The sequence below is a fragment of the Pyxicephalus adspersus genome, chromosome 7 (assembly GCF_032062135.1).
Source record: "Pyxicephalus adspersus chromosome 7, UCB_Pads_2.0, whole genome shotgun sequence".
In the NCBI taxonomy this organism is placed as follows: Eukaryota; Metazoa; Chordata; class Amphibia; order Anura; family Pyxicephalidae; genus Pyxicephalus; species Pyxicephalus adspersus.
In genome coordinates, this window is record NC_092864.1 from 75,096,766 (window position 1) to 75,120,217 (window position 23,452).

At 37.5% G+C, this 23,452-nt stretch overlaps 1 protein-coding gene and 1 long non-coding RNA gene across 2 annotated transcripts in view; both read left to right on the forward strand.

The window, feature by feature from the left end:
• MYH11 (myosin heavy chain 11) overlaps positions 1 to 21,315 on the forward strand; it is a gene marked incomplete in the record, with an annotated part of 63,312 nt that extends 41,997 nt beyond the window's left edge. The window contains 29 exon segments of the mRNA XM_072418981.1: positions 1,874 to 1,969; positions 2,620 to 2,738; positions 3,003 to 3,155; positions 4,665 to 4,838; positions 4,920 to 5,093; positions 5,296 to 5,410; positions 6,707 to 6,897; positions 7,286 to 7,407; positions 7,520 to 7,589; positions 7,823 to 7,983; positions 8,747 to 8,855; positions 10,138 to 10,269; positions 10,417 to 10,623; positions 11,945 to 12,082; positions 13,083 to 13,206; positions 13,777 to 13,948; positions 14,801 to 15,013; positions 16,260 to 16,404; positions 16,486 to 16,692; positions 16,772 to 16,876; positions 16,994 to 17,146; positions 17,930 to 18,178; positions 18,260 to 18,472; positions 18,657 to 18,869; positions 18,971 to 19,132; positions 19,226 to 19,354; positions 19,471 to 19,559; positions 20,630 to 20,753; positions 20,848 to 21,315. Coding sequence (XP_072275082.1) covers positions 1,874 to 1,969; positions 2,620 to 2,738; positions 3,003 to 3,155; positions 4,665 to 4,838; positions 4,920 to 5,093; positions 5,296 to 5,410; positions 6,707 to 6,897; positions 7,286 to 7,407; positions 7,520 to 7,589; positions 7,823 to 7,983; positions 8,747 to 8,855; positions 10,138 to 10,269; positions 10,417 to 10,623; positions 11,945 to 12,082; positions 13,083 to 13,206; positions 13,777 to 13,948; positions 14,801 to 15,013; positions 16,260 to 16,404; positions 16,486 to 16,692; positions 16,772 to 16,876; positions 16,994 to 17,146; positions 17,930 to 18,178; positions 18,260 to 18,472; positions 18,657 to 18,869; positions 18,971 to 19,132; positions 19,226 to 19,354; positions 19,471 to 19,559; positions 20,630 to 20,753; positions 20,848 to 21,300 — 4,712 coding nt within the window.
• Positions 21,316 to 22,915: 1,600 nt separating this feature from the next.
• LOC140335960 (uncharacterized) overlaps positions 22,916 to 23,452 on the forward strand; it is a 5,103-nt gene continuing 4,566 nt past the window's right edge. The window contains exon 1 of the long non-coding RNA XR_011921786.1: positions 22,916 to 23,074. This is a non-coding gene — a long non-coding RNA (uncharacterized lncRNA). The remainder of the gene's footprint in view (positions 23,075 to 23,452) is intronic.

Sequence of the window (23,452 nt, forward strand, 5' to 3'; positions counted from 1 at the left end):
ATCTTGTAGTCTTCTAATATGGTGACATTTTGACTGTACCAAAGGTTAAAAAATATTTTATGAGCTAAGCCTGATAGAAGAATGTATAGCAATTAGTCTTTCTCTTTGAAGTATCCGCAATTAGCAATTAAACTAATCTTGGGGATCTAAAGCAATGAGCCTTAATTTTATTTCTGGCATCTTTAATAATGTAACCATTACTTCCTTTACTGTAACTAGGCCAGCTGATTGGTAGTAGACCACATTACTCATTGACTTCACTTTAAGTTAAGGAATACTGTAAGTACATTTGCAGCTGCAGTATACATGTAAAGACGGAAGGCTGTGAGCTGTTTAAGATCAGGTGTAAACATGTTTGAAATTATGCTTTGCTTTATCCTTAACAAAAGGAGAATACAAAGTACACAAACTAACTTTAAAACATGAATGAATAGGCACAAATTCCCACAATTTCAAAATCTTGTGGAAGGTCTTTCTAATGAAAGCAAAAGTTATTGCCACAAAATGGGGACAGGCGTGGTTCTGTGCCATGGTTCTTTATGTGCCCTTTAAGTTTTACATCACAGGTGATCAGGTTAGATCTTTGCATTGTCTTTCTCCAGTCTAGGTCTGTGATCTCTGATTTATTAAAGCTCTTTAAGACTGGAGATACACTTTCATCCGTGAACCTGGGTAATCCAACAAAACTGGAACAGATCTAATTCAGAATTGAAAACAGTTGCTAACAAATAGAAAATGACTTATAATAAATCCATTCCAGGTTTACTGGATTCACTGATAAAAGTGTATCCTCTCCAGCCTTGGAGAGCTTAATAAATCAGGCCCCATGTGGTGTTGGTCGAATATCTCACTATTCGATTCGAAGGCTATTTGAGCGAGTTGGCCAATTCGATGGTGTTGACCAATTCGTTAATTCGATGGTATTGACTTTAATGGTGTTGAATTGGCCAATTGGGTTATTTTGCCGGACTGTGTAGAGCAGGGGTCAGCAAACCTACTGCTACTGGCTAATGGCTACTAGGCCATTTTAGGAGGTCAAGAAAGCACACTAGGCCGAACTCCCTCCAAAGTCCCTTGCTGATAGATTGGCCCCCACCCACCAGGAATGCCCCTGAAGGGAAATCCCTCTACTTTGCAATGCATACGGAGGAGAGGGAATGTCCCCTTACCCCGACGGCGGAAGTGTTAACGCCGGCCGCGGTAAATAGAGAAGGGATACATAACAAGGAGGCTCAAGAGCCGCATGCGGCTGCGCAGCCACGGGTTGCTGACCCCTGCTGGCCAGGATTAGGCCGGATTGACCAAGGGGGGTGTTAGGCCGGAACAGACTACTGGCTAGGGCATATCTGGCCTAAAGGCTGGACTTTGCTGACCTCTGGTGTAGAGCTTCTACAGCCACTAAATACATTTAAAAAAAACATAATAAAAAGATACATAATAATACATAATACTAGTATGTACCCTGTACCTATTCCCCATGGTTGGACATCTGGGGGTCACCTTGTTAAAGGGCGCTTCCAAAATTCAGAGCGCCGAAGTTGCACATGGTTTTCGGGTCAGGTCTATCCGAATTCGAAAATCCATATTTGGGTCGAATATAAGGACAACCTGAATTCGAACACCAACACTAGCCCTATATCTAGCACTGGGTTTATTTTCACAAATATCTTTACACTGTTAGGCTAAAGAAAACACAAGTCACATACATCGTTTCTGAGTTAAACCAATAGAAAAAAATGATAAATTAAAAATTCTTTCTAGTATAATATTCCTTACATTAACAATAGAAAAAACAGGCAGAGACCTGGGCAATATTTGCTAGAATAATGAAAAGATGATACCTAAAGCAAACTAACCTTTTGTTCTTTGGCAGCTATGATGAAGGTGGTATCTTCAGTATTACAGCTGGGTAATATTGTATTCAAGAAGGAAAGGAACACAGACCAGGCCTCCATGCCAGATGACACAGGTATGCTGATATATTAAAGGAATTAGGATTTGTCACCAATATTTTGCCTTTTTTAAACATATCCTTCACTTTCATAGCTTTCAATCTGAGAAAATCAAGACAGTAATAAACAGAAATCTGCAAACCTATAGGCAAGCAAATATTTAATACATAGATGAGTCCAACAACTTCCAAACAGTGATTAAGGAATTTACAACTTTTTACAAACTTTTTTTCTGTTATTGCTGTCTAAGTGGTTTGTGGGGAAGAAGACTTTGCTGGGCAGAAAAGTTTTGTTGAAGGATGATGATTTAGTTGTTGTAGAATGGGGTACTGCTCATGGGGATGGGGGTACCCTGACAGTTTGCTGTATTTTTGCTAATGGAAGGTATTTGCCCCAAGTGGTGTAAACCAGTGTAAAAATGAAGTGCCCCAAACTGTGTATACTTTAGTGAGCAGTGGTAATTGATGTTATTTAAAAAAATTGTTGTTGATGCTAAACAATCCAGCTAATATGAACAGTTGTAAATCTAAAAACATATAAAACAAAACTTAGTTGCACTAAAAATTGGTTATTTACATGGGTCTGCGTCAGGTTTTTCTTTTTACAGACACATTGCCATTGAGACACATTTTTTAATTTCAGATCACTTAACTTTATATTTTCTCAGCTGCTCAGAAATGTTGTCACCTTATGGGAATCAATGTGACAGACTTTACAAGATGCATCCTTAGCCCCCGCATCAAGGTGGGAAGGGATTTTGTGCAAAAAGCTCAAACCAAAGAACAGGTGAGTTTTCAGTTACTTTCTTCTGAAGTACACATTCATTCACATTATTTAGTGTAATATATAATGATCCATGCATTCGTTTGTAGATTGTATTCTTCATTATAGAATATTAGAGGTTTTCTACATTTTATTGTTTGAATTGATATTATTGACAGGGCCTACAATGTTTGTTATTTCATACATATATTTATTTTGAAAATGTTAAAATGCAATTCTTTGGCGTATTGTCATTTTTTTTTACTTTTGCTATATTTTTGTCTATAGGCTGACTTTGCAATTGAAGCTTTAGCCAAAGCAACTTATGAACGCCTCTTTTTGTGGCTCCTGAATCGGGTTAATAAAGCTCTTGATAAAACCAAGAGACAAGGGGCCTCTTTCTTGGGTATTCTCGACATTGCTGGGTTTGAGATTTTTGAGGTAAGTACAGTAGATGGTTGTTTTCAATAATACTGCATGTATGAAAAACAAGCAGATATTCATTAGATGTGTTAAATATTTGAATAAAGGAAGGAAAGTAGGTAGGTACAATCACTTTTGTTGTCAGAGATTCAATTTAGTTTTGAAAGATGTTTATAAAAATGATCAATAAGCACTGGTAATCAGAGGCTAATCATAAGCCAACCCTATACCTAAAACTGAACTCTAGCTCGACTTTAAGTCCTACTAGTCTCTACTCCTGTATATTGTGAGCTTCTCACTGTGTACATTAGAAGCCGCAGCAAATCAAAAGGAGCATGTCTCTTTTTTATGGCAAAAGGACATCCAGTGTCATCTAGCCTAGTCCTTCCAACTTGAATGTACCTTTTTCTTTTATTCATTAGATTTTTGTTCTTTTAATCAGCGTCACTGTCAGTTCTATCTAGGTCAGTATGTAGGGATGCCAGCTTTTCCAGACCGACTTCCATCCTTTGAGGGCACAGACACAGAGACCCAACATAATGCAAAATAAATAAAGGAAAAAAAAACATATTCAGTACATCTCTGCAATATATTCACATTTCTCCAATAATGACCTGGAGTGTATTCCCCAGGAGTTTTAAACACAATGCTTTCCCAGATGTTATGTCATTGGTGACTAAAGGATGTTGAAAGAAGCTGGGTCTAAGGCAGGGGTCGGCACAACTTTTTAGACTACTAGGCCATTTCAGAAAGTTAGGAAGGCACACTAGGTCAGAAGAAACAAGGTGTCCAAGGAAAGGTTTTTTCCAACAGTTAGTGCAAGCGAGCAGCCTCAGTCTTCTGCTCATCCGCGGTGTAGTCTCTGTACGTGTGCGCGTGCTTGGCATCGAAATGCCACTTGAGATTTGACCACTTGAAAGTGCTGTTGGTGTCGTTGCACACTAAACACAGGGCTTTGTTGCCGCGTTGGAGGAAGAATGATTCGTCAGTCCATTCGGGGTTGAAGACACGACGTTTGAGGTCAACCTTCCGGAAACTGGAAGCTGCGCCTTGCTTCTGCATTTTATTCATAGAAGTTGGGGTTACTGTGCGAGAACTCGATGATTTTGATGATTTCGCGGGAACTCACATTAACGCAACAATTCAATTAGACCAGATCCAACAATAAATAACTAGGGGGGGGGCGTTAGGCGGGACTGGAATACTGGCTAGGCCGTATCCGGCCTAAAGGCTGGAATTTGCCTACCTCTTGTCTAAGGTCTATAGTTTATACTTTATTTTTTACATGATAGTTTACATTACATTACATTGCTTTGTTTGTTATTAGCAAAGCCAACTTTATGTTTCCTGTAACCTCTTAGATTCCTGTTGGTGCTAAATTTACTCTACCTTGCTTTACTGTAACCCCAGCTCTTCCTGAAGTATTGAACTGCAGAACTACAAATAGTTTGGACAGAATTGTTTTGATCATTATGTGTATACTGTGCATAGGTGCTACATCAAATGTAATTTTATTTTTTCTTTCAGGTCAACTCATTTGAACAGCTATGCATTAACTATACCAATGAAAAACTACAGCAGTTGTTTAATCACACCATGTTCATTCTGGAGCAAGAGGAATACCAGAGAGAGGGCATTGAATGGAACTTTATTGATTTTGGTCTGGATCTGCAGCCATGCATTGAGCTTATTGAAAGACCTGTAAGCTAATCATAAATATATGCAACAAAAATGTATATATATATTGTGATTGGAACTATAATATTATTTTTTATTTTTTAGAACAACCCACCAGGTGTCCTGGCTCTTCTCGATGAAGAATGTTGGTTCCCTAAAGCCACCGATGTCTCATTTGTTGAAAAACTCTTTCAGGAACAAGGAAACCACATTAAGTTCCAAAAACCAAAGCAGCTGAAAGATAAAACTATTTTTACTCTTGTTCACTATGCAGGAAAGGTGTGTATTTCATTGGGGCTCTTTTGAATCTTGGTTTCTAGTTTTTTATGTTGTTGAAAATTAAACATTTTGCTATAGCAAACATATTTTTTTTAGTATTATAAATTTGTTTAAGAAAAAAAAAATTGTATGAGATTTTAAAAATGAATATAAAATAAAAGTCTACTGCTGACAAACTACAATTTTTATTTAAATCTTGCAGGTGGATTATGATGCCACAGCCTGGTTGACCAAAAACATGGACCCCCTGAATGACAATGTGACCTCATTATTGAACCAGTCAGCAGATAAATTTGTTGCAGATCTTTGGAAAGATGGTATGAACGTACTTTTATTGCTGGCAGTTATTTATTATACTTGATGGGATTTATAAAGGTTTTATAATGATAGAGGCAGGTTGATGCAAAGCAATAAATAGGAGACACAGCATGTAACTTTCTGTTCTGTTTAGGAATGGATTGCATAAACAGACTTATACAAAACATAATCACTTTATTATGGTAATTATCGTTTAACCACTGACATGTTTGTTTAATGTCTATTGACTGCTGGGGAGCAGCTTTGTTGTATTTAGTCAGGACTGAATTGGTTATCTGTGTTCTTATCTAAAAAAATTGTATAGCAAAACATCCCCAGCACATGTACTAGACTGTACAGAGGAGTTATAAGGCTTGATGACTTGGGCTAGAAAAGAATAATAAGAATCTTTGCATGTCAGATTGATTCTTCCAACGTCTATGTGGCTAGTGGATTGTTGGTCTAATAATTTGGTTATTTCACTTAGGCTGCATACACACTTGCAATAATTGTCGTTGGAAAAGATCCTTTCCAACGACAAACTACTGCATGATGCATGAACGAGTGCTGTACATACAGTGCCATTCCACTCTATGGAGAGGGAAGGTGGAGAACAGCGGAGCAGGCACCCCGCTGTGCTCTCTCCCCCTTCATTTCCATTAAGATCCTTTGCCGTCCGTGGATCCGCCAGGTCGGTGGTTCAGACAATGGACGTCAGACGCTGTACACTCGCCAGATTCTTGTCCGATATCGGCCCTGAGCCGAATATCGGACAAGAACCATTGGACTTGTGTACGTAGCCTTACTCCCAAAACATTGCAATGTATTTTTAAATGCCTATACAATGTGTATAATTATTAGACATAATTTTAAATTGGCCATTCATATATGGTCTGATGCCTGAGTGGAATTTTTGTAGCACAATGGAGCACAGACATGCAGGGACTAATCAATTGGACATCATTCCTTATCGACTGAGGAGGCGTGCCTAGTGCTAGTCTCCCTAAGCGTAATTGGAATTAGATATCTGTTGTCATCTATAATGATAGGAGTTATTGGTTCACTGTATATTCATTGTATTAGGAATATTATTCTACTGTCCATATGTAACTTCTTTCATCTGACCTTTTTTAATGGACCACTGAAGGATAGGTAACTATTTGGAGCATTAAGCCTATTCCTAGAAACAGCCACCACTTACTCTTTCATTTTATTGGCTTCTGTTTTTGTATTTTACCTTTTAAAAAAAGATTTGTTAGTAAAGTAAAATGTTTTTTAAAAACATCATACATTATGAATATGTTTTCTAATTATAGTTGACCGCATTGTTGGGTTGGATCAGATGGCAAAAATGACTGAAAGTTTACCAAGTGCTTCCAAGACCAAAAAAGGCATGTTCCGTACTGTCGGACAACTTTATAAGGAACAATTAAGTAAACTAATGACAACACTAAGAAACACAAGCCCCAACTTTGTTCGTTGTATTATTCCAAATCATGAAAAACGGGTAAGTGAAAATTTTTTGTTTGTAGTAATACCTTTAAAATAGGTTTTTGTACCAGTTAGTTAACCAGCATAGAGTGGCATTTACTGATTTAGTTTCTTGCAAACAAGTCTACACTAAACATCACAGGTATTTAGCACAGCTAAGGTAAATTAGGTAACAATAATTCTGACAGTTGTCCCTAACTAGGTGTTTTATAGCTCAAAACATCGCCTTTCTCATAGAACATCTGCTGCATTATATATGCCCCATATGAAACAAATGAAGCAAAGGCTGCTTTCATGAGACTTCTTTCATTGAGATATAGTTAAATTATTAAAATATTTTTTGAATTATCACAAATATGTTACTTGGAAAATAACACAATAAAAAATATTTATTTTTTCAATAGTCAGGAAAACTTGATGCCCACCTTGTGTTGGAACAGTTGAGGTGCAATGGTGTCTTGGAAGGCATCAGAATTTGTCGTCAAGGATTCCCGAATAGGATTGTCTTCCAGGAGTTCCGTCAAAGGTAAAGCTGTATGATAATCGTATTCAAAGTAACAGATAAGAGCAATGGAAAAAATGTTTTAGATTGCGACTTTAAAATATGCCAATACAAAGATTTTTTGTTTTGGTCACAGATATGAAATTCTTGCTGCTGGTTCTATCCCCAAGGGCTTTATGGATGGCAAACAGGCCTGCATACTCATGGTAGTATAAAAGTTAAATAATCATTTATTGTTTTTTTTTTTAAATTGTACATATATAGCATATGCAAGCTTCATTAATAATTCTACCTAGAGTAACTGTACTTTGGAGTACTTTTTATTGCTTCATATCTCAATATCTTAATGTTTTGTTTTGTAAGGCAGTGATTGATATATCATGATAACAAAATGTATTGTACAATGTATGTAAAGTGTGTTTTTTCTTTTTCTTTTTAGCTTAAAGCTTTGGAGCTTGACACTAATTTATATAGGATTGGCCAAAGTAAGATATTCTTTAGAACAGGTGTCCTCGCCCACCTGGAAGAAGAAAGAGACTTAAAGATAACAGATATTATCATTGCATTCCAAGCTCAGAGTCGTGGTTATCTTGCAAGAAAGTAAGTAATACCCAACATGGCAACATTTTTTTTTTTTTGCTGTACATGAAAACTAATTTTACAATGTTAAGGCTGAGTCTACACTTCCCTGGATCAGCAGTCACTGTTACTTTTACTTTAAAGCCTTAATACCCAGTTATATTCTGTGCTTCTAGAAATCATCCAGCTTTTTCCTAAAGCAATCTATAGTAGTTGCTGAAACTACTTCCTGAGGGAGGGATAAATAGACTTTCTTACTTTATAAATTTATTACCTGAAAAATGCATATATAATTAACTACAAAAGGTTAAAAGAAACATGTTGTATAAAAAATTAAAAAGAAGAATAAAGCATTTATAAAGATTATCTAAATCATCTTTTGCTTCAAAGGCCATACATGGAGCAATACCCCGGTATACAACTAGACTAATCATATGTGGTTGTGCATGGGCAAATTTCCATAAGCATGCTTAGATTTTTCAAAAAGATTTAAATGCCATACATATAAGTGTGCAGAGCTATATAAAACACATGTATGTAATAATGATTAATAATTGTATCTATCAAACAAGGGTACCAACACGGAATGCCATGGTTATGGATGGAGGAGGGAAGGGTTATTGTAAAATTGCACTCTCTAAATCCCCAGTCCTGGTCACTACCAAGTCTATTTAAAAAAAAAAAACTGAAATGCCCCATTAATTCCAAAGCCCCAAAGTAATTCAAGCAAAAATGTTGCATTCACTTGAAATTGAAATTTTAAAAATACTGATTGCTTTTTCAGGGCCTTTGCAAAGAGACAACAGCAGCTGACTGCTATGAGAGTGATTCAGAGAAACTGCGCTGCTTATCTGAAGCTGAGAAATTGGCAGTGGTGGAGATTGTTTACTAAGGTAAGGAAACCACTTTGTAGATACCTTTATGGGAAAAAGAAAGTATCTTCTTTTAATTCTAAGGTTTTGCAAATCAAAACATAATAAAAAGTGATCTGGCTGGTTCCAAACTTACTTAGATCTAACTTCAGATATAAGACAACACACAACTGATGCCACCGTGCCATTTGTTTTTTTAACAAAAGATAATCCAAAATGGACAAGCCATGTGTAAAAAATTATGTGCACCTCATAATTCAATAGCTTGAAGTAACCATTTTCTATGTGACTTTATTAGCCTCCCACATAGTTGTGGAGGAATTTATCCCACTCTTCATAACAACATTGCTTCATTCATGAGGTTTACAACATTTGTTGGATCACCAAGCTTCACCAATGAAAGTGTATCCAGCCTTGGAGAGGTTTAATAAATCAGGCCCAATGCCTTCTTGGGAAGGTCCTCCTGCACACACCCGTTCAAAAGGAGTCAAGGTGGAGAGATTCCTGGTAACTGTAGATAACTGTAGAAACAAGAATGTGGAATCTCAAATTTCTCCCTTAAATCCGAGAAGGGAGAAGCTGCCTTGCCAACAGGTGTATCAGCTGACCAAAATGGAAAAGATTTTTTGATCTGATGATGAAGACTATCCGGGAGTTGGGGGGTTGTAAAGAAAAGAAAGAAGCAAGGAAGCTGAAGCCATAAGTCAATACCTATCCTTACAAAGAAGTCAGATATGTCTGGTCCAGTGCATAGAACCTAGCAAGGTGCTTTCAGGAGTGTTAATCGAGGAATTCCAGGGAATAGAAAATTAGTATGTATTGGGGCCTTCCAAAGTTTCTAAGAGGTTAGGGTGTGCAATTGTGATTCATAGTAATATTTAGGGAAGTCGGGGATGCCCAAACCTCCCAAATCTCTCATTCAGCTTAGCACAGACTTATGAAAACCACGGCATTTATGTTGCCAGATAAAATCAAAGGTTGCAGCCTACAGTCTTCCAAGCACTGGAGATGGGACAAGAACAGGGAGAGTCGCAAAGAGGTACAGCGACTTAGGTAACACATTTTAACCAGGGCAATTCGGCCAAAAAAAGAGAAAGGATTTAAAGCGCCATTTATAAAAAAGGCATACGTTTCCTTAAATACTAGTGGATAGTTCTGAATATATAGGGAGTCATAATTGGAGGTGATATGCCCTCCCAGGTATTTACCAGTGTCTGGCTGCCATTGATAGGTGTTTTGTGGCTTGGGTTTCTACAATTTCTTTGCGCGGTCTGACCTTCACTTATTTTCATCATGTTTTCAGGTGAAGCCTCTTCTGCAAGTAACCCGTCAAGAAGAAGAAATGCAAGCTAAGGATGAGGAGCTTAAACTAGTCACAGAGAGATACCACAAAACAGAGATTGAATTTAAGGAACTACAGATGAAACATGTACAGGTATGGAGACATAAACATTTTCACTAGCTTAACCAGTCAAATGTTTTTCCAGTGAACGGATCTGTGTTCCTATATAAATGATCAGGTGACTGTTAGATGCATTAGGATAGCCTAAGTTTTTTATCTCGCTATTGTTTGTTCCATCAGATTACAGAAGAGAAGAATCTCCTCCAAGAACAACTGCAAGCTGAAACAGAGTTGTATGCTGAAGCAGAAGAGATGAGGATACGTTTACAAGCTAAGAAGCAAGAACTGGAGGAGATTCTTCATGAAATGGAAGCTAGGATAGAAGAGGAGGAGGAACGTGGCCAGCAGATGCAGGCAGAGAAGAAAAAAATGTTGCAACAGATGCAGGTATTGCATAATGTTCTATGTTGCTACTGGAAGAGCTTTTTAAACCTGACCTACAGTATATAAAAATGTAGGCATGAATATATGCCAACAATTCACTGTATTGAATACATAAAAGATAAAAGCTTGGTATCAATTTTTCAGCAAATTACTACTCCAGGTTCCTTCCATTGCTGCTTACATCACCAAAAGCCTTGGCTTTTTATTATATATCCCTGGTGAATTCAGATCAGCGGATCCCTCTTTAGTAAAAAAAAATGTGGTCATAGCTAAAGTTTTTGCTTATCTGATATATATTGTTGTTCCAAAATGATCCAAACTGTTAGATAGTCCCAATCCCAAAAAGGCTAAAATTTAAATTTACTAAAAATTGGTAACAAAACACACAACTTCTCTAGAAATAAAAGGAATTGCAGGAACAGTATTACAATAAAAATTACAGTGCTACCAGGCACTCTTCTGATGGTCCCTGAAGTTTCTCTCGATATGTCCCGCCACTGCGCCACTCCAAACTGGTTTAACTAATATATATGTAAAAATTCTTGAAGAAGCAGCACTAACTGCGAAATGCGTGGAGTGGAAGCAATGAGTTGTATAAACAAAGCTTTTGACAATGTGACAAAATCATCTCTCAATATATATTTTAGGATGATTGTTGTTGCTGTAAATGGTTGATTTGTGCTCATGATGTTTTTAATGTTAATAAACTTATGTTTTTAATTTTTATTTTAATACTTTACCCCCAAATCCGTTTATTTATAGCTCATTTCAGCTTTTCTGTCAATATTTATTCATGCTTTCCAACATTTTTTATCCATCCCACTAATGGAAAAATGGCAAGTTTGTCAAGTATTGGTAAAGGTAGTACAAGTTGTTAAAAAAATGCCAAACCAGACTCGACTATACACCAACAGCCCTGCCGATTACACTAGGGAAAGCATGTTTTTATGTGACATTAGCAGAGCTTTGCTGTCAATTTGCTGCTGAGCCGCTGTACGTTGTCACGCAGAGCTGGGCCTGCAGTCATATTCCATTGATTACATTTAGTTCCTCAATAAAGGCATGGAAATTAAACCGTGACATCTGTTTAGTTGTTTGTGGTAACATATATTCTACTTATTTCATGTTTACAGATTTGGCTTAAAAATTGGACAGTTTGTAAAAACTACCCAAAAGACAATAAATGGTACCTGTTAATTGTAATCTTAGACAAAGTACAAAATGACGAAACTAAAGAAAAAAATCACAAAATCAATTTATATTTAATGTCCTGGTTTAAAAGAAGTGTTCATGATATGTCATGATGTTTTATCCTTTATGACAGGACCTGGAGGAGCAGCTGGAAGAAGAGGAAGCAGCCAGACAGAAGCTGCAACTGGAGAAAGTGACTGCAGAGGCCAAGATCAAAAAATTGGAGGATGATGTTCTTTTAATGGATGACCATAACAACAAATTGACCAAGGTAGAGACCTTTTAATAATAGATGAAATAAAATAAAGCCTTTGGTTGTGCAAGGCAATAACAAATGTTATTTTATAATTGTCAAGTGTCCTTCTTTCTGCAATATAATACCGAAAGTGCCTCACATCCCCTGTTTTGCAGAGCATGTCCTACTAGGCCAGAGGAGAAAGTTGTTCTTTTTATTTTAGGAGTGGTAGTCCTTTTCTTCATGTATGCACATGATGAAACATGTCCCCAAACTAATATAATTTTCCTACGGATACTCTAAGATCCAACTGATACCTTGGGATTTATTAATACCGGGGACCTCCCCCTCTTTTGGAGCCACAACTAAATAGCAACAATCTCTAAATCAGAATCTTTTAAATCATAAGTTTCAATTGTCCCTGCACAGTAAATATAAGGTAAATAAGTTACCACAGAAGTCATCCCAACTGCGGAAACGTAATAATCAAATTCAGCTATATTCTCACACTATCTAGACTAACAACTAAAGAAATTTTCCTCTCCAATACTATTATCATATGAACCAGCAACTATCCACTACCAATACAAGTCTCTGTAAGTCCCATGAAAAAGCCAATGTGCGAAACGCGTCGGGTGAACAAGACAATCTGTTAATTTATGATATCATCCAATGTGATGTTTAACATTGGTGTTGTAATAAACTGTTTACCACTCTTGTACATTTCCATCCAGTGTACCATGTGTGTGTAGCTGAGAATACTATAACAGATTAAAAAGTAAAAATTATTTGATTGTTGCCACAAAAAGCGGCCTTTCTCTTTCTTCCTCCTCTTGATATAGCAAATGTAGGCTTTGCAACAACTTATCACCCTCAAATAGGATTTCCCTTGGTACTACTACTCCTTATTACCTGCTGAAACAAAGACAACAGGTTCATTGGCATGTAATACAAAAATAGGTGCAAAAATTGTTACAAAAAATAATAATTTGCAAATACATTAATAAATACCACAATTTTCTGTTCTTAAAAAAAGGAAAGGAAATTGCTTGAAGAGAGAGTGAATGATCTTACCTCTAACCTGGCAGAAGAAGAAGAAAAAGCAAAGAACCTGACTAAATTAAAAAACAAACATGAATCCATGATCTCCGAACTGGAGGGTATGACAATTCTTTTTTTTTTTTTGTAGTGATTGATGGAGAAATATATGTAGATTTGGTTATTCTAACAAGCTGAACAGGGAATTGTAGCATGAACCGCTATATGAGGAAGAACTGCATCATATTAAAAAATAAGGAATATTAAAATAGAATACATTATAACTATATGTTAATTTGTCTTTTTTTGTGGGAGACAGTGGTATTTTAAAAGGAATTCTGTATTGTGTCATTTTTTATATATTGTATATTTATTATAATAAAATGACCTAGTTAGAGTTGATAACTTGACGTAAGCCTGTAATAACTATATTCCTGTTTATACTGTGTATATACTGTTTTTATATATAATAGATCTGTGGCTCACATTCATTTCTTTGCCCCTATAAACCTCATAAAAACCAAAATGAACCTAAATATGGTATACCACACTAATAAGAATAGCAAAAGACAAACAAACAAAAAAAAAAAAAGCGATCAGTTAGCGACCCTTTCTACAGCTTTACCATAGGTGACATGTTTTTTCATTCAACTCTTGGTTGGTGTATGAGTGACATCTGTTATATTTTTTAGTTCGTCTAAAGAAGGAAGAGAAAACTAGGCAAGAATTGGAGAAAACAAAGAGAAAGCTAGAAGGTGAATCTAGTGATCTCCATGAACAAATTGCTGAACTGCAGGCACAGATTGCTGAACTCAAACAGCAGCTGGCAAAAAAAGAAGAGGAGTTACAGGCTGCACTTGCCAGGTAACATTAAAACCGAAAAAAAACATAAAAACCAAAAAAATATTGATGTACATATTTACCGATACCTCTTACAATCTTGTAATTCTAAAAAAAATCTTGTAAAGTAATCTTAAAGGAGTTTGGTAAAGGATTCACTTGTGCTGCCTATACTCCTGAAAATGATTAGCTACATTAGATTGGGGATGGACATTATTTTCAATCTATAAAACTAGAATGATATGTTATGATGCAGAGATAAATGATATACTTGTGAAGTGATGGCAGCACTTTTATCAAAGTCTTGTTGACAACTAGGGATAAGCAAGAATGCCTATGACAATCTCGCGAAAATTTCCTCGAACTTCCGATGGGTTAGCGAAATTTCAGCAAACCGATTTCGCGGACTCATAGGAAGATCGAGGAAATCATTACAGGATGATTCCGACGGCTGCATTCATGAATGTAGCCATGGGAATCCTCCTGTGTGCGATCCCCGGGCACTAAAGGTTAAATGAGGGCAAGCCCTTATTTAACCTCTAGTGCCCAGGGATCGCACACTGACAGGAGGAGTACCACGGCTGCATTCATTCATGATGAGCACAGCCGCAGTACTCCTGTGTTCTTGGATAGAGAATCTTTATCCAAGAGCACATAATACAGAGCTGCAAAAGCATTCAGGGGAGCAGAGCTGTCAGCTCTTGCAGGTCCCAAAAAATTCAATCTAGACGGTCCAATTTACACAGGCCGTTCTCACTGACATGTTCAATAACCGAGAATGGCCCAAGATCGAATTTTAAAATCCCGCTCATCCCTATTGACAACTAAACTTAGAATCCTTACCCATTGCTAATCTTTGATTTATATACCTTAAAGGCTGGAGGATGAAACTGCCCAGAAAAATAATGCATTGAAAAAAATCCGGGAGTTGGAGGCTCATATCTCTGACCTGCAGGAAGACTTGGAATCAGAAAGAGCAGCAAGAAACAAGGCAGAGAAGCAAAAGAGGGATTTGGGTGAAGAACTTGAAGCTTTGAAGACAGAGCTGGAGGATACACTTGACAGCACGGCAGCACAGCAAGAGCTCAGGTAAGCACATCACATTCAAAATAAAATACGATGCTAAATCCGTAAAAGGCAGTTTTACCTTTTATAGTCTGTCTATGCCATTTTTCCTAGTCGATGACTGCCATGTACCACAAATAATCTCTCTTATCAAATTATATAGTATGAGCACTATTAAGCAAGAACAAAGAACCTTTGCACAGTTGTTCCCTGTTTGTGTTTGGATATTTGCCACATAAGCATTGCAAATTATCTTTTTTTTTTTCATTGCCCACCAAGTCTCTAGAAATGATATAAAATACATTGCTAAATCCATAAAAGGCATACAACAGTTTTACATTTTATAATCTGTCTATGCCTTTGTTCATAGTGGATGACTTCCGTATACCACAAAGAATCTTTCCAATTAAATTATATAATATGAGCGCTATTAAACAAGAATGAGCACCATTAGGCAAGAACAAAGGACTTTTGTACAGTTTTTCCCTGTGTGTGGATATTTGGCACATAAATACTTAGGCATTACAAATAATCTTTATTATTCCATTATCCACCAAATCTCTATATTTGATATAATACTCATGATTTGTTGTAAAATTGTATTATCGCCACAAGACTTTTAGGGTACAAAATTTGTTTTTTGAGTTAGTAACCACAATGGACTTTTGGATGATAACATAATATTTTTGATAAATGCAGCTGACATAGTAGCTTTTGTGGGACTGTGTATATTTTTTTTATGATACGGGGAATAAATCAGATAGACTAAAGTTAGGTACACACTTCCAAAAATTATCATTAGAAAACGAACGATTACGACCAATCAACAATTATGCACAAATATATTTGAACGATCATATTGTACACAATTCTGTACATGCTGTAACGATACGATTGTTCAAATATAATTCCATCAATAATGTACACACGCTAGATTCAATCATCAAACGATGCAGGGAGTGACATGTAAAAGAGAAAGTGCAGAAACATGCACGTTCACTGAACGACTGTACACACGATAGATAGTGAACGATCGTTGGCCAATCAGAGCCGCTGCGATGGTCGTTCATTTCCAACGACAATCCTCGTTAGTCTGCGTCATTGGTCACCTTTTTTGTAAACGATTCTCGGCTGATTGGTCATTTGTCATTCGTTTCCAATGATAATTATTGGAAGTGTGTATGAAGCTTAAGAACTTGTGATTGTTGTAATGGGTTACATGGTATTGTGCGTATATTCACTATGGATAATATAAAAAAATATTCTACAGAGCAAAGAGAGAACAAGAAGTTACGGTTCTGAAGAGAGCATTGGAAGAGGAAACAAGATCACATGAGGCCCAGGTTCAGGAAATGAGGCAGAAACATACTCAAGCTGTTGAGGAGATAACAGAACAACTGGAACAAGTCAAAAGGGTATGACATTTTCATTAGCATGTAAAATTAGATCAAATTCACTGGCAAAATAACTTCCGGGTATGTGTTTTCTGTCCATAGGTTAAAATCAACTTGGAAAAGAGCAAGCAAGGTTTGGAGAAGGAGAACTCAGATCTTACAATTGAGATTAGATCGCTAAACCAGGCCAAACAAGATGTAGAGCACAAGAAGAAGAAGCTTGAGGTTCAGCTGCAGGAGCTACAGTCTAAATACACAGATGGGGAACGGGCCCGAAATGAGCTGACAGAAAAATCACACCGACTACAGGTACTGTAGAATATTTCACTGGTGTGTAACCAGACATCAGATAGTAGCGTTCACTAAATATATTTTCATGCATCTGCAGGTGGAACTGGAAAATGTTACTGTTCTACTTAGTGAAGCAGAGACCAAGTCCATTAAACTTTCTAAAGATGTTGCCAGTTTACAATCCCAGCTCCAGGATTCACAGGCAAGTCATTTTATTTAAGCTCATATATTAATGAAAATGTATAGCAACATAATTCAGACAGGCCATTGGCACTTTCCATGAGTGTTACTGTGATATTCAATGGCTTTCATTTTGTAGGAGTTACTGCAAGAAGAGACCCGCCAAAAGCTGAATGTTGCCACCAAGCTTCGTCAAGCAGAAGATGAAAAGAATAGTCTTCAGGAACAGCTAGATGAAGAAACAGAGGCCAAGCAGAATTTGGAACGTCACATCTCAACTCTAAATATTCAGGTACCACCATAGTCTAATATATACAAAAAACCATTATACATATCTTTGATAACTTTACCTTTTCAATAGGTTAGGTAAGTTATGGTAATGGTAAGTAAGAAAGCTGAATGAGGGAGTATTATTATTTTAAAGTACAAGGAATGCCATTTTAGACACTTAAGCTGTGTACACATCTCCAATAATTATCGCTGGAAATGAACAACTGATCGGCCGTAAATCTTTCACAAAAAAGGTGACCATCGACACCAACGAACGAGGATTGTCGTTGGAAATGAACGACATGGCAGATCTGATCGGCCGACCATCGTTCGCTATCTTTCGTGTGTACGGTCGTTCAGTGATCGTGCATGTTTCTGCAATACACTTTCTTCTTTACAGCGTGTGTACATCATTGGTGGATTATATTTAAACGATCGTATCATTACACCATGTACAGAATTGTGCACAATACAATCGTTCAAATATAATCTTGCATAATCGTTAATCGGTCATAATCGTTCGTTTTCTAACGATAATTATTGGAAGCTTGACTCTTTATATTAAACGTTCACACAATAGTCTTTATGTAATACTACATACCTGAAAGCTGAAAAGGTAAATATGAAAGTATCTTTGAGTGGTATTAACGACAATTTTAAATTAGCACATGTGTAAAGTGTAGTGCTGAGTGTCCATAAATGTTTTATAAGGCACAGAAGTTTGGCAAACATGATTGGTCAGTTATTACTTATAACAGATTAAAGCAAAAGAGTAGCTTGAATGTTCATCCCTCTCCCGTTTCAGCTTTCAGATTCCAAGAGAAAACTGCAAGAATATGTTTCCACAATAGAATCCATGGAAGAAGGAAAGAAGAAATTCCAGAGAGATATTGAGGCCATTACACAACAGTTTGAGGAAAAAGCTGCTGCTTATGACAAACTGGAAAAGACCAAAACCCGCTTACAGCAAGAGCTGGATGATTTAGTTGTTGACTTGGACAATCAGCGCCAACTTGTGTCCAGCCTGGAGAAGAAACAGAAGAAGTTTGACCAGGTATTTTCAATACACGGGGTTCAAATTACTGCTTAAGATTTTTATCCAAGGCCAATTTGGCTAACTGTTATTATTTTTCAGATGCTAGCAGAGGAGAAAAATATTTCTTCGAAATATGCTGATGAGAGAGACAGAGCTGAGGCTGAGGCTAGAGAGAAGGAAACCAAAGCTCTATCACTTGCAAAGGCACTTGATGAAGCCTTACAAAGCAAAGAAGAACTTGAGAGGGTTAACAAAATGTTAAAGGCAGAAATGGAGGACTTGGTCAGCTCCAAGGATGATGTTGGAAAGAATGTAAGTAAATTTTTTTTTTATTCTAAGAGTGAATAAATGACACTCAAATATAGCCATTGTTTAATAATAATTTGGTAGGAATTGTAAAACTGTTTAAAAGCTATGCAATTAAGGAATGGGAAAGACTTATATTTTCTAAATTGTAACTTTAATTTTTGGTTGGTTGATTTTTTTCCCCACAAAGGTTCATGATTTGGAGAAGTCTAAACGCGGCCTTGAGCAACAAGTTGAAGAGATGAAGACACAGTTGGAGGAGCTGGAGGATGAGCTTCAGGCAGCAGAAGATGCCAAACTTAGACTGGAAGTCAACATGCAAGCTCTTAAAGCACAGTTTGAAAGAGACTTACAAGGCAGGGATGAGCAGAATGAGGAGAAAAGGAGGCAACTGGTTAAACAGGTAACTGGAATAGTTAACAGTGTAACAAAACTTAGATGAGCATAAGTCTGGATACAAATAAGCCCATATCTCCTGGGAATTAACCCTTGTTTGTATTTAAGGTGCATGAATTGGAAACAGAACTGGAAGATGAAAGGAAACAGAGGACTTTGGCAGCTGCAGCAAAGAAGAAGTTAGAAGTAGACCTTAAGGATCTAGAAGGACAAGTGGACTTTGCCAATAAAGGTCGGGATGAAGCTATCAAACAACTGAGGAAGCTGCAGGTAAACAAAAAAGCAGAAATATGACCGTCTGATAATTTTATAAATTCAAATGGAAAGGTAAAAATTACTTTATAAAACAAAATATAATTTCAGGCTCAGATGAAGGACTTCCAAAGAGATCTTGATGATGCCCGTGCAGCCAGAGAGGAAATATTTGCAACTGCAAGAGAGAATGAGAAGAAGGCCAAGAGCTTAGAAGCTGAACTTATGCAACTACAAGAGGTACAGTATATATAGACTAGCTTTTCAAAGATGACTGGTAATGAAAAAGGACAATTAGAACATCAGAAACATTATAACTAGCCCTAGAATCCTAATAATGACCTTTATTTTTATAGGATTTGGCTGCTGCAGAAAGGGCAAGAAAACAAGCAGAGATGGAGAAAGATGAACTAGCAGAAGAACTTGCAGGAAGTGCATCTGGAAAGTAAGTATGATGCAAAAAGCTTGTCTGCTTTGATGACTAATAGGAAAAAATGTTAATGAACCTGTACAGGTAAATCACCTTTTCTTGTTTATTAATGTGAATCCCCAAACTTAATAATAGAATATTAAGTTCGATCTCGTGGCGACTCGGGCCTTTCTCACTTACCGAAAATATAAGTGAGAATGGCCTTCCTATTTGACGAGAGGTCGAGCTCTCACCGAACAGAAGGATTTCCAGGGCTGCATAATGCAGCCCTGGAAATCCTCTGCTATGCCCGTACACTAGAGATTAAGTAACCTCTAGTGCCCCGGGGATCACACACTCTTCTCAATGAATGCAGCCACAGCTGCAGAATGGCCTTCTTATTTGACAAGAGGTCGAGCTCTCACCGAACAGAAGGATTTCCAGGGCTGCATAATGCAGCCCTGGAAATCCTCTGCTATCCGCGTACACTAGAGATTAAGTAACCTCTAGTGCCCTGGGGATCACACACTCTTCTCAATGAATGCAGCCACAGCTGCAATCATGGAGAAGATGCCTGGCAAAGGAGAACCTGCTGACATTGTAATATAAGTATCTCTTACAAATGATACATTTGTATCTGTAACAAATATATAATCTGTAATAGATACTTATATTACAATGTCAGGAGGTTCTCCTGTATTGGACATCTTCTCAATGATTGCAGCTGTGGCTGCATTCATTGAGAAGAGTGTGTGATCCCCGGGGCACTAGAGGTTACCTAATCTCTAGTGTACGGGGATAGCGGAGGATTTCCAGGGATGCATGATGCAAACAAGATCGAACTTAATATTCTCGCTCGCTCATGCCTAGGTGAGAAACCTTGCCCTTTTTCGCTGACAATTTAAAAGGATAAGTGGTTTTTAATGATGCTTGTAATTCCATTTGGAAGCTGGATTTTTATTTGTGGCAATTTTTGAATAGGTATAAAAAATAGCAATACAGATATCATCAGTTTGAACTTTAGCTGTACAAATCCTATCCATTATCAGGGTAAAAGTTGTAAGCAAAAATTGTATAGTTACTAATAACCCTTTTTATTTATGCAGGTCATCCCTCCTGGATGACAAGCGCCGCTTGGAAGCCAGAATTTCTCAGCTGGAGGAGGAATTAGAGGAGGAGCAGGGCAACATGGAGGCAATGGGTGACAGAATGAGAAAAGCAGTGCAGCAGGTGGGTATAGTGATACTGATTTACGTTCTGTTGTATAGTATGTGAATAGCTGCAAGAAACAGTACAGTAAGCAGTTGCCTTTCTCTGTTTTTAGGCAGAACAACTTAATAACGAATTGGCAGCTGAACGCAGCACCGCACAGAAGAATGAGAGCGCACGACAGCAGCTGGAAAGACAGAACAAAGAACTTAAGAGCAAACTACAAGAAATGGAAACCTCCGTCAAGTCCAAATTCAAGTCTAGCATTGCTGCTTTGGAAGCCAAGATATCTCAGCTTGAGGAACAAGTAGAACAGGAAGCCAGGTGGGCAGTGTGGAATAGCTGCTTAGTAACTACCCATTTGGTATATAGTCATTTAGGAACTATTTATACATTTGGTGTGTCATTAACACCAAATTATCAGGTGAATCACACAGTGTCACTTACTCACTTTGGTCACTTTGCCAAAGCTATCAGAATAACATGTAAGGTTTTGCATTCTACGTGTGCAAAGCTCCATCTAATCCTTAGTTCACATGTCCATAAAATGTTACCAAATGGACATTGAAAACTTTTTTGAGGCCAGCTTTGGCTGTAAAGTCTTTAAAATGGCTTTGTGATCACCCAAACCTATTGAGACCCAGTGGTCTGCTTTTCCCCTAAAGAACACTCAGAACAAGGTATTTTTGTACTCACCAAAAATTCCTTTCTTGAAAAGTTTTTTGGAGGGTCCCGAACAGGGTGCATAGTTATCAATTTTGTTAGTTTGTTTTCTCGGAATTTACATTTCTGGTGCTAGCTACTTTTAAAGTTTTGCAGAATTCTAAACATAACCTCAGAAGTGGACATGAATGGCACATGAACAATAACTGTGTACTGTAGTCTTCTTCATGGGTAAATAAGGCATCCCCCTGAAAATAAGCCCTGGAGCATATTTTGGCCTTCCAAAAAAAATAAGACAGTGTCTTATCATCGGGGAAACAGGGTAGTAGACTGTTATTTTTGCTGCATATAAATCGATACAAATCTATGGTTCTACTTAGCTAGGTATAAAGAAGGTCATAAAGAAGCTAAGCCCAGTATCCATAAATTAGAAAAACTTTTGTTTGTAAACAAAGTCAAATGCAAATACCTGTTTTAAAATCCAAATGCAGCTTGAATTATTTAGAAACGTTGGATCCCAGTTATCCTTTATTGCTTATTCTTTATTGCAATGTGAGTTATTTGCTGTTGTTATTTGCAATGTGAGTTTAAAATCTCTCTATTACACTAGTAGTGTGAAATAAGTTAGGAATCACTGTCAGGATTCTTTAAGTGTCTTAGTGCACACAAAGATTCCCCATTGTTTCTTTCATAAGTTTAAAAAAGAACAAGAAGGTTGGGGTCAGCTTCTCTATGGGCACGCAGAAAGAAGGTAAAATATATAAGAACCATTTCCTAAACATTGAAAAAATCTAACAGAGTTTGTAACCGTTTGTAACCGTTTGTAAAACAAAAGGTTTTTAGCTGAGTTGGTCTGTAAGAGAATGATGCTGATATGTTTTATGATAATTTTAGTGTAAAGCAGGGGTCGGCAAACTTTTTGGACTACTAGGCCATTTCAGGAGGTTAAGAAGGCACACTAGGCCAGAAGAAACAAGGTGTCCAAGGAAAGGTTTTTTCCAACCGTGATTGCAAATGAGCAGCCTCAGTCTTCCGCTCATCCGCAGTGTAGTCTCTGTATGTGTGTGTGCGTGCTTGGCATTGAAATGCCCCTTGAGATTCGACCGCTTGAAAGTGCTGTTGGTGTCATTGCACACTAAACACAGGGCTTTGTTGCCGCGTTGGACTAAGAATTATTCGTCAGTCCATTCGGGGTTGAAGACACGACATTCGAGGTCAACCTTCCGGAGACTGGTAGCTGTGCATTGCTTCTGCTCTTTAGGCATGGTAATTGGGGTTACTGTGCGGGAACTCGATAACATCGAGGGAACTTGCAAAAACAGGACAATTCAATTAGGCCGGATCCAACAATAAAAACCTAGGGGCGTTAGGCCGGACTGGACTACTGGCTAGGCCGTATCTGGCCTAAAGGCCGGAGTTTGCCTACCTCTGGTGTGGAGCTTGTGAGTTTTAGCCTATTTCATAAACCAACATATAACTAAAATTGTCTCTTTATATTATTTTAAGGCTGACAAGGGAGCTGTCAAACAGAAGCAACTAAAACGGCAACTTGAGGAAGCTGAGGAAGAAACACAGCGTCTCAATGCTGCCCGGAGAAAAATACAGAGAGAGCTTGATGAGGCTACTGAAAGTAATGATGCACTGACCAGAGAGCTTAGTGGACTCAAGAGCAAACTCAGGTGAGATATAGTTGTGAAAGCTGAGAAATGATAGTAAATATATCACAAGAAGGTTTTGGTTTGTTCACATCAAATCTTTTACTGATGAGATGCCATTCTGCAATACTACATATTCTACTACAAGGTCGCTTTAAGTGTTTCCCTAAAAAATCATTTTTATCAGTGAGGCTGGGTGATCCAGCAAACCTGGAATGGATCTGGTCCAGAATTGGAAACATTTGCTAACAAATAGCAAATTACTTTTAGGAAATCCATCACCCAGCTTCGCTGATGAAAGTGTATCCTCTCCAGCCTTGGAGTGCTTTAATAAATCAGGGCCAATGTGTTACTGTGAGATATTGGGCCTGATTTATTAACGCTCTCCAAGGCTGGAGGGAA